The sequence below is a fragment of the Stegodyphus dumicola genome, chromosome X1, assembly GCF_044657685.1.
Source record: "Stegodyphus dumicola isolate Sdum_Otavi_A_Nest chromosome X1, ASM4465768v1".
NCBI classification, from domain to species: Eukaryota; Metazoa; Arthropoda; class Arachnida; order Araneae; family Eresidae; genus Stegodyphus; species Stegodyphus dumicola.
The window spans coordinates 116272495-116283962 of NC_140780.1; the positions used below are offsets into that span (position 1 = coordinate 116272495).

The 11468-nt window shown below is 31.1% G+C and overlaps 1 protein-coding gene across 1 annotated transcript in view; it reads right to left on the bottom strand.

Moving 5' to 3' along the window:
• The window catches only part of TM9SF2 (transmembrane 9 superfamily protein member 2), a 111746-nt gene extending 102455 nt beyond the window's left edge, over nucleotides 1-9291 (bottom strand). The window contains exon 1 of the mRNA XM_085807092.1: nucleotides 9087-9291. Coding sequence (XP_085663218.1) covers nucleotides 9087-9224 — 138 coding nt within the window. The 5' untranslated portion in view covers nucleotides 9225-9291. The remainder of the gene's footprint in view (nucleotides 1-9086) is intronic.
• Between the last annotated feature and the right edge of the window lie 2177 nt (nucleotides 9292-11468).

Here is an 11468-nt window from a genome sequence, read left to right on the forward strand (position 1 = left end):
TTTTTTTTTAATATCAAGGCAGCTGAATAAAGATGTGAGCCTGTTCTAGCTCCATTTCATATTTAATTTATAGCCAAACACCACAGCATTCTAAAACCAGTAAAGTGGAATTTTATTATTATTATTAAAATCGGCACTACACAAACCCAAAATAACAAGCCAAAGAATCGCACAAACTCAGTGTCTGTGTACCGCCAAAAATCACAAATTTTTGCCAAGGGGCACCCGTAAATATATTTTTACCAATTACTTGTTTAGGATATGAAGAGTTCTTAACCCTTCTGTACGACTGTAAAAGTTTAATAAACAACAGACCTTTGACTTACCTGTCCGAGGAAGGTGACGATTTGACACCCTTAAAACCCTCTATGTTCTTATAACACTTAATGGGTAGCAATGTATATGATCTAGATGAAATTTATTCAGTGAATATAATAGAAAGACAGAAATATTTACGAGTTGATAAGAAAATTGCTTTAAGAAGGAATGAATGTCTAGGCTTTCTTCAAAACAATGTAAAAGGTACGAAAGAAATAATTAAAGTGAATGAATGACATTGTTCTCATCAGAAATAATCGAAGTACTTGAACTGCTCTCAGTTTAAGATAATATAAAGCATCTTGTGAAGCTGAAAATATCCTCTAGAATTGTACTTAGGCCAGTTAAGTGCTTCTTTCCCCTTGAAATAGACACTAACTTGGACATACTTAATTTCACAACGATTAATGTAGAAGATAACTAAATTTCCCAAATAGATCAAAGCAATCAAAAGGCTCAGTCTACAACCTTTAAAGAACAAGTATTAAAGACTTTTAGGAAAACTTGTCTTGGTAGAGAAGTACATCCTCCCCAAAAACTAAATTTGTGAATTTTATTGATAAATTAAAATTTCGTTAACTCGTCTAGTTTAGAACTTTAAGATGTATCTAATGTTGCAAAATCCTCATTGTGCACAATGGGAAGAACACTGAAAATGAATATTATGATATAGCTTTAACTTTTGTAGAATGGCAATGAAAAAAAAATTTTTTTTTTTTTTTTTTTTTAATATCAAGGCAGCTGAATAAAGATGTGAGCCTGTTCTAGCTCCATTTCATATTTAATTTATAGCCAAACACCACAGCATTCTAAAACCAGTAAAGTGGAATTTTATTATTATTATTAAAATCGGCACTACACAAACCCAAAATAACAAGCCAAAGAATCGCACAAACTCAGTGTCTGTGTACCGCCAAAAATCACAAATTTTTGCCAAGGGGCACCCGTAAATATATTTTTACCAATTACTTGTTTAGGATATGAAGAGTTCTTAACCCTTCTGTACGACTGTAAAAGTTTAATAAACAACAGACCTTTGACTTACCTGTCCGAGGAAGGTGACGATTTGACACCCTTAAAACCCTCTATGTTCTTATAACACTTAATGGGTAGCAATGTATATGATCTAGATGAAATTTATTCAGTGAATATAATAGAAAGACAGAAATATTTACGAGTTGATAAGAAAATTGCTTTAAGAAGGAATGAATGTCTAGGCTTTCTTCAAAACAATGTAAAAGGTACGAAAGAAATAATTAAAGTGAATGAATGACATTGTTCTCATCAGAAATAATCGAAGTACTTGAACTGCTCTCAGTTTAAGATAATATAAAGCATCTTGTGAAGCTGAAAATATCCTCTAGAATTGTACTTAGGCCAGTTAAGTGCTTCTTTCCCCTTGAAATAGACACTAACTTGGACATACTTAATTTCACAACGATTAATGTAGAAGATAACTAAATTTCCCAAATAGATCAAAGCAATCAAAAGGCTCAGTCTACAACCTTTAAAGAACAAGTATTAAAGACTTTTAGGAAAACTTGTCTTGGTAGAGAAGTACATCCTCCCCAAAAACTAAATTTGTGAATTTTATTGATTAATTAAAATTTCGTTAACTCGTCTAGTTTAGAACTTTAAGATGTATCTAATGTTACAAAATCCTCATTGTGCACAATGGGAAGAACACTGAAAATGAATATTATGATATAGCTTTAACTTTTGTAGAATGGCAATGAAATTTTTTTTTTTTTTTTTTTTTTTTTTTTTTTTTTTTAATATCAAGGCAGCTGAATAAAGATGTGAGCCTGTTCTAGCTCCATTTCATATTTAATTTATAGCCAAACACCACAGCATTCTAAAACCAGTAAAGTGGAATTTTATTATTTTAGGGCCATTTTGCCATAAAGGACAAATTTTTGCAAATCAGTAATCAAGGTGAATAATTTAGGACTAATGTTTTAACAGCACTCCGATAAAGTACACAAAGTGGGTACTCTTCTGTTATCGAGACCAGATTCAGAAACACATATATGTATACATAGGTATATGAACACACATATCCATATATACATAGACTTCTGAATCCAGTCCCGATAGCAGAAGAATACCACAAAGTGTTAGCACCTTCTTTCCATCATTTTTCATAATCCTTTTTCATAAATTCATCATCAAATGACAATATCTGTTATAATTTTAACATCTATTAAAGTCTTTCATGTTTCAAACAAAAATCTTTCGGATTCTAAGATGGTTGATTTCCATAAAAAAATAGAAAGAAGAAATTATCAACTCTTTCCGGGTTGATTATAATTGCAGTGGAGGCTAAAGATTAATAGAAAGCTTTGGTTGATCTTTACAATATGGTAACTGATAGTTTGGCGACATTTTGGAGGCGATAAAGGTTACTACCTGGGACTTTGGTAATAATGTGAGCAGTACTCAGTTCCGATTACGCATTATTTTGTGTGAATGAGAGATCATGGGATATGTCATGTGATATTAATGGACGAATTACTGTTCTTTAATCGGGAAAAAATCTGGCAATTTTGTATTTGGCTTTATTCTGTGTTGTGTGAAATAGTGTTTGTGAATTTTTGGATCCCATGGCCGTAACTAAAGTGAATTCGAAATGGGTATTTAGTGGTATTGAAAAGGATAGTAATAAATGTTTTTTAAGGTTGTGCGAGAGAGAAATAAAGATTTTTATTATGTTATTTATTTTACCTGGTATCTTGCTTTGAAAGATAAGTATGATTTTAAAGATTCTGAAACAGAAGGAAGAAAAGTGTATCCGCCACGTAATCAAGATTCTGAAGAAGATTAGGTAAGTTAGTATTTTTAATTATTTGAGGATATTATTTTTATGCATTGTTGTAAATGTAAGGTGGAAAGGAATTTGGTATTATTGGGAAAATTGTTATTAGCAATGATTTAGTTTAAAGTAATTAGGATTGTAAGGTAATTTTTATTAATTTAATGTATGTACTCATTTATATTTTAAGTAGTGTTTTTGAATTTAATTACATTTTAATGAAATGATAGTTATTTTGTGAATTTTATGTTTGTAGGAATTTGGTATATGTTTAAGTTGAAATAAACGTGCATGGAAATAATTTAAATATTTGATATTAAGTATTTGTAATGCTTGCGGTATGAATTCGTTGGTGACGTGTATAATGTAATAGATGATTTAGAGGTAAAAGTTTTTGTATATTCTATTTACTTTATTTGTGGAAATGTTGATATTTGTAAAGGGTACATACTTTTTCGCGATCATGTAATTTCATATATGTTCTTTCTACCGGGTTTAAAGATTGAGAAAATTGTCATGTATTTTCGTGAAATTTTTTTAATTTATGAGAAAAAAGCAGTGTACATGGATATAGTGAAAAGTGTGCGCAATGCCATTTTTGTGCAATTCTGAGATGTTTTTTTAAGTAAAAATAAGTCGACGTGTACATGGTTTAGTGATATTGTAATGAAATGATAGTTATTTTGTGAATTTTATGCTTGTAGGAATTTGGTATACGTTTAAGTTGAAATAAACGTGCATGGAAATAATTTAAATATTTGATATTAAGTATTTGTAATGCTTGCGGTATGAATTCGTTGGTGACGTGTATAATGTAATAGATGATTTAGAGGTAAAAGTTTTTGGATATTCTATTTATTTTATATGTGGAAATGTTGATATTTGTAAAGGGTAAATACTTTTTCGCGATCATGTAATTTCATATATGTTCTTTTTACCGGGTTTAAAGATTGAGAAAATTGTCATGTATTTTCGTGAAATTTTTTTAATTTATGAGAAAAAAGCAGTGTACATGGATATAGTGAAGAGTGTGCGCAATGCCATTTTTGTGCAATTCTGGGATGTTTTTTTAAGTAAAAATAAGTCGGCGTGTACACGGTTTTGGTGTATGTGTTATTTTGAAAAATGCGTAAGGAGGATGGTATTGTGCAGTTTTTCCTAATTTTGCAGTGAATATTTGTCATGATTAAGCAGTTTTGTTTGATAAAATTTCTAGCATAAGTGTAATTCGGCTAGTAGATTGTTGGAAGAAGTGTTCAGGAGATAAAAAGAAAAGAAACATGTCTTTACTTCGTGAAGACAAAATGGCGGCGGGGAAAAAAATAGAGGGTTGCTGTAGGAGAGTTGGTCGCCAAATTTTCGCCAAAAAATCGCCAAGTTACCATAATGTAAAGATCAACCAAAGCTTTTTCATGCTCACTGTTGTTTAATAGTGTTCAGATATCTTACTTTTTAAAGGACACAAAAACAAAAAAAAACATCATTACTAGCATAAAACCTGGAGATAATGAATGGTTTAGTCTTCAGGCAACTAGAGATTACTCAGTGATTCTGGGGGGGGGGGAAGATAAAATTTCAGCTGTATGTTTGTTATTTAAGCATAAAAATTGGAAATTCAAGATATTAGTACCTCCAAAGCAAATCTTTCAAGACAGCAAGAGGAAAATACAGAATTTATGCTAAAAAAACATACATATAGATAGATAGATAATGACAGATTTAAAAGAGAAATTTGAATATAAAATAACTCTACACCAAAGCAAGTTTCACAGGCCAGTGCATTCCATGCCATCTTTTCCTCTGATATCACAAAGTGATACACAAAAGTGACTGAATACATATTTTAATAGTCAGCTGTTTTATTTCTACATGCTGAAATGTACTAACAGGTTAATAATCCTGCAGAGAAGCTTTTAATAGGTACTATTTGCTAATTTGTAAAGATCATATAATTTGTCTATAAAAATTCTATACAACTCAGTTCAGATGGTAGTGTAAATGTCATAACTGGTTCAAGCCAAACTTTAATGCTAGGTAACCAGGCCTTGCTACATCACTAAAACTGGTTTAGGGGTTTTGGCAAAACGTTCGAAGTTTTCAACTCTATGCCAACTTGTTGCAAGAGATAACCAATCAGAGCAAATGCTCGCAACCTGCTAAGTGGGAAAGCTGTTGACACATCAACACATACACAAATTTAGCTTCTCTAGCTAGCTATGGTTTGAGACCTTGTCTGGCAGATATGAACGGAACTGCTGCATTTTATTATGCCTTATGACTAAGCCTCTATGATATTTATACCCCCATCTGAAAACCTAGCACAACAAATTTTAATTTTTAATGGATTAATGCAAAAATCACTATATGTGAATAGATTATAAATAGATGACTATACTATATTTCCTTGTGCAGAAACAATAAATTATGGTAACAATATGGTAATTATGACAACGATAATGACAGTTACAAGAGATACTAGCCTTCCTACTATCTCAACATAATACACAGCAATTTTATCTGCTCAGACTACTGACAACCCAGCTGGGTAGCAGAAAATTAACAAGAAAATTCAGCAAACCACTATGGTGTGACTGCAGATGCTTGACCGACTATTTTATGCTGGTATATACCTTTATATATAACAAAACACACATTTAAACAAATAATGCAGATTAGGTGGGAAAATATTAACACCAAGGCATTACAATCTGTGAAGTTGATTTATTATCCTTTCCATACCATTCATGGCAAACATCTGTAATTGAATACATTCAAACATCTGTAATTGAATAATAACATCCATAATAATATATATATATAAATTTGTATATGATAGGCAAAAATTTACTCTCCAATTATAGAATTAATTTTTATATTATTTTTTATAATGCTTTTTTTAACTGTAAAGGCTAAACTCTTACCTTCAGTACTAAATTAAGTAAATAATTGAATAAGCAACTCACATCACAACAATTTAATTACAGTGACACTACATTTCTTAAAACCAAAGCCAGGTCCGCTTTTTTTTTTATTTAAATCTCTGAACTGAACTTATTTTTTAAAACAAAATGTGTATAACGTTATTGGAACAGCTTTAGTATTGGTCCTTTTGGCGATTTTTTGATTTGGTGACAAACTTTGGTCACCAAGGTAGACCCGGCTTTGAAGATCGGAAAAAAATGGCGGATTGTCAACAAAACCCGATCTAGACTAAATAACAATCCTAAAAAATAAGCTCTTGATCAGAATAAACAGTCTTTCTCTAATTTTCAACATTTCTAGTACTGCTATGATAAATTCTTGAAACACTATCGTAAATGAATTTATGGCAGTGATTATGAGTAATGAAATTTACAAAAGGCTAATATTTTGAATTACAAAATTTAATATTAATGTATTAAACATTAATATTTTAAGTAGTTAGCTAATATTTGTATTATACTAGTATTAATATTTTAAATTTACAAATCAAATTAAATTATAATTGGCAAGTTTTGTACCAGTGTTATAAATACTTTTTATGATTAAATTTTGTAAATGGTAAAAATATTAAGAAATGTGTATTTTTAATCCCTGAATTTATTACAAGTAATTTATGATTATAATTTAAAAGCTAAAATTAAATTATCATAATGAGTAAATTTTGTAACAATGGTAATAATACAATAATTTCTGTGAAAAATTCGAACGGTCATTGGAATCCACTAGTGGTGGAGTGATAAGCCACTGAACAGTGGTAGTTCAGGCTGACTATATGGGAGTTTTTGTGGTTTTCCGTACATGTATATGAATCTGAGCCAGTTTCTCTTAAAAAGTACTTTATGAAGGCATCCTTCTTCTGCTAGCCAGCATATATATTTATTTTCTATGTATAATTCTCTCTTATTTCTTAATTTTAAATCTTACTTCTGAAGCGAAGAAGTGTTACATCTATAGGTCGAAAAATATGGTCAATATGTTTGCAAAATCCTGTTCAGTTTTTGAAAGCATTTAAATAAAATAAATAATTTGTATATGATGCAAACAAAAAATGCATTACACTATTTCATGTAGTGAATAATTAATCAGGGAACCAAGTATATTGTAATGTTCCTTTATTTTGTAACCAGAGTTATTTTATGCTTGGAATCTTTACTGTCAATTTCCTCCATCCGTTTTCTCACCAGAATCCAAATGAAGTTTTTAGTTTGTAAAACAAACTGTGTTTTGCCTTTTGAGGCCACATTACTAGGTTGCTAGATAAGATAAGATTTGTAGTCTTCAGTCTTGCATTATAATTGCTGATAGTTGAATTCCATGCCGGTTAAGTTTTTAACCAACTTTGCATTAAATTGATTTGTGTAGCCTTTGGCTACAAATTTATTTGAATTTAAATTTTACATTTGAACTTATTTGTTATCATAAGTTATCTTGCCACAAGTGGTTGACTGAGTTGTAAGCTCAAAGTGTGCCTTCTGTTCTGTACATCTAAACTTTATAATAGAATAAAAGTATATCTTAACTTAATAAGACTATATGTAAACTTAATAATAATAACATTTAAAGACATTGAAATCGGTATCTAAGTGCTTGCCATGTAGTCAAATGTTTATATATAAATTGTACTCTTACTTTTATTGTAGAGTTTTTATTACAAAAAATTCAGATTTCTGTTAGATACAATGTTTAAGTAATGTAGAAAATTTGCATAAAATTTAAAATAAAAAGTTGACTCTTATGTCAACATACTATTAATAAAAGTAATAATATTCAGTGAAGGTTATTCATATACAGCTATTAGGTTGTAAATTTACAAAATTTGAGAACTCTAAATTATAAGCAATATATTCCATAATCTAAGCAACATTATATTTTTTATAGTCAGACAAATTATAAAAATGTTATAAAAGCAAAATTGAAACCTGATTTTGGTCCTGATTTGAACCTATGAATTCATGCAATTACACATCCCTATAGTTCTAATATGAGGCAAATAAGTATTTTTAGACCAAGGTAATTTTGATCTCCTTAGCAAAGGAAACACCAAGAGCTATGAACCTCATGCTACTGAAAATGTGTTTTTTTTTTTTTTTTTTTTTCTTGGGGAGGGGGTGGAGTTTATAATAATATGCAGAGTTGACATATGAAAAAATGTCAAGACTCATGTGATGTAATATTAAAAGCACCAGTTTTAACTATGAAATTTTGGCTTTCAAATTTCAAAAAACAAAAAAATGTTGTGCTTTCCTAACACAAAAGTAACTTTAAGAAAAACATGCAATTTATCCCTCCTGCCATGAAAGCTCTGATATCTACCAAATTCTTTCAAGTTACGTGAACAGAAATAACGGCATGTTTTTAATCTCAGTATTTAGGGTTACCAAGGTTATCATAATTTTTCCTTTATCGCTCCAAAATGTCGCCAAACAGGACTAATACTAAAGCTGTGACACGTTATTTTTATTTTATTACATATATTCACTATTTCATTTGGATGTTAAAGAAATGCATACTTTTTTTCCCTAAAACTGAAAAGGACTCTGAAACTAAAAGTATACGATTCTAATTAAATGAAAGGGGCATGTACTTAAGGCCCTCAAGCATTTATGATTCGGGCTTCTAAAAGTGAAATGCAAGCTCAGCTGTCAATTATTAATGTTGAGTATTGAAAAACCGTTGGCGCCGAACAATCCTTAGCACCGTTCTTTTAAAGTTATCATCCACTGTTAAGTAAGTATCTCTACATATCAGAAACAGATGATTTAATAGTATTATGACGTAAACTTTAAATCAATAAAAGAATATACGGACATAAAATCTCCGCCGGAAAAGAAAAAAGGCCTCCAATATAATAATCTACAATATTTAACATTAATATCAGCACTTTAGTTCTGATCCCAACAATGAGCCAAAACTTCACAATAAACACACAACTCTATGCACATTTCAAATGTCTAAATATACTTTCGTATCTAACCTGGCAAGATCCTGTTTGTTTTTCTTCTTCGCAGTAATTAACAGGAGCTAAACCAGGAAGATAAAACGCTAATACCTCTCCTATAATAACAAGCTGAAAAATGGCTACACATAAATAATTCCACTTTAAAATTACCATGTTTACAGTACGAAAGCTACAGATCAAGTATCAAAAAACACGTAAGATTCATGTAACACATACAACATTCAAGAGACACGTTGCCAGATTTAAGAAGAAAACAAAAAATATTTTTCACCGGTTGTTTCCCAAACCAAGGGGTGATGTCGATAGAGCAATGAAGGATCAAGGGATCATAGGCTCATAGACTTAATGCCTTTATCCCCACATCATCAAAGATTAAATTAGGAAAATGGTTCCTCTTGGAAAATGGTAACGCATTAAATGCACTTTCCGGAGTGGCTCTGGGTTTTTTTCTAGATGACGCAATTCCTGAATGATAATAATGAATGGAGAATAAGGTTACCGATCGAAGGAATCTTTTTGAAAAAGTTAACCGAAAGTCGCTGTATAAAACGATTTAAGGGAAGAATTTTGGCTGCATTATGAATGTCCTCGTTCCTAACAAACCAAGGAACTTTGTAGATTTGCCAAAGCATACTATTTTGGAAAAATTGGATACGTTCCATGTTAGTAACTGCTGTTGTGCCCCTCCACACGGGACTTGCGTCAGTCAAACTAGTATTTGATTATCGTCACTTTTGGTGGACTGGCGCTGCGATCACGAAAGCTGGAGGCAGTGTCTAAACACAGCTCCGAAAATTTTTAAATAAGTGTTTCAAAAATGTTTTCAACTCTCTAAAATAGTTAAATGCACCTTTCCTATGCAATATCTCATTCATCAAATTGAAAAAGGAAACTTCGCTTCTTCGAAACTTCAGGTGTTTTGTTAGCTGTTCACTATGAACACGAGAAATCCAAAAGAGGCCCTGACACGGAATATTCAGATAAGTAACATTCTGTTCTCTATAAAATATCTGTTTCTCTATCACTAGAGTGTCATTAAATTTCTTTATTTATTATTTTTTATAAGATTCTAGCATTTTACAATAGTTGGTAATAGTAGCAGGTCATGTGGTTCTTTTCTTCGTAACTATTCCGTAGAGACGCCACATTCCTTATCAGTAGTCCGTTCTTATCAGCAACTCACACTCTTCGGAGCCCCCCCCCCTTTTCGTGCTTAGGAATTTCTTGTGAAGGAAAAATGGGGATCTCTTGATCATCGATGAGTATAGATTGTGATTTTTGTAACAAAGATCCCCGATTTTTTTTTTTTTTTTTTTTTTCCAGGTCTCAAACTTAAAATTACGAGCAAATAAAAATACAGTGACGGAATTTGTTCAACTTGTACTATAATAAATTTCAACGGTTAAATTAATAAATTAATTTTATATTTAACTAATATTTAAGAAAAATAAACTGTATAATTTATTTTTGCTGAAATGCTCTCACACTGTGTATGATGGATTTATAATTTTGTCAATTACTGTTTTTCTGAAATATACATGAATTTTTTTGGGAACGGTAATATTTAATGTTACTTTAGTTAAAATATTATGTACATCTTTGTGATGATATATGTCTTTTCTAGTTAGGTCTCAAGATAAGGGCATACACATTACCATGTAGGAATTCATTCCTTTTTTTTTTTAAACTTAGCTAAAGTTTGCTTCTTAAAGACACTAATTTTTGTAGATGAACTCCTTAACTACACTCATGGACACAATCGTATTTTAGGATATTTTCTACTTCTTTTCCTTTTCTTTCTATAGGCCCTTTTTTTTTCTCCTCTATTATTTTTGGGCCATTTATTTAAAATTTTATTTTGTCCCATCTTTTCTTTCTGGCCTTTTGAACTCGTAAAAAATGTACGAAGTTCCTTTTTACTCTCCTCAAATACGAAATTGCCCCTCTTTCTATATACCTTTCCTTCGCACCTATGCCTGATTTTTCGCCCATCGGTGCAGAAAGACTTAGCGGGTGCAAAACAAGACATCTGTCTACTTTGTCTGTCTGTCTGTCTGTCAAACTAGTATTTACACTTCATTTATAGAGCACGATCTTGTTTCTCGTGGACAGATCACTTTTTCTTGTGAAAAAAAGGCAGTAATTGAAATTTGACAACCTTCGCATTTGAAACTGAATGTGAGGTTGCCAAGTTAATTTTGAATCAAGTATCACTCCTAGATACTTATCAGTAGGAACACAGGGCATTGGTACTCCGAAGAAGGAGATACATTCCGCTGACTTCATAGATCACGTGACTTATGTATTCCTTTTTATAAACAAACAATGCAGATGACCTCAGAGGGACTTATGTACAGCTAATTCAAACAAACAAGGTCATTCTTCTTCTGGACAAGT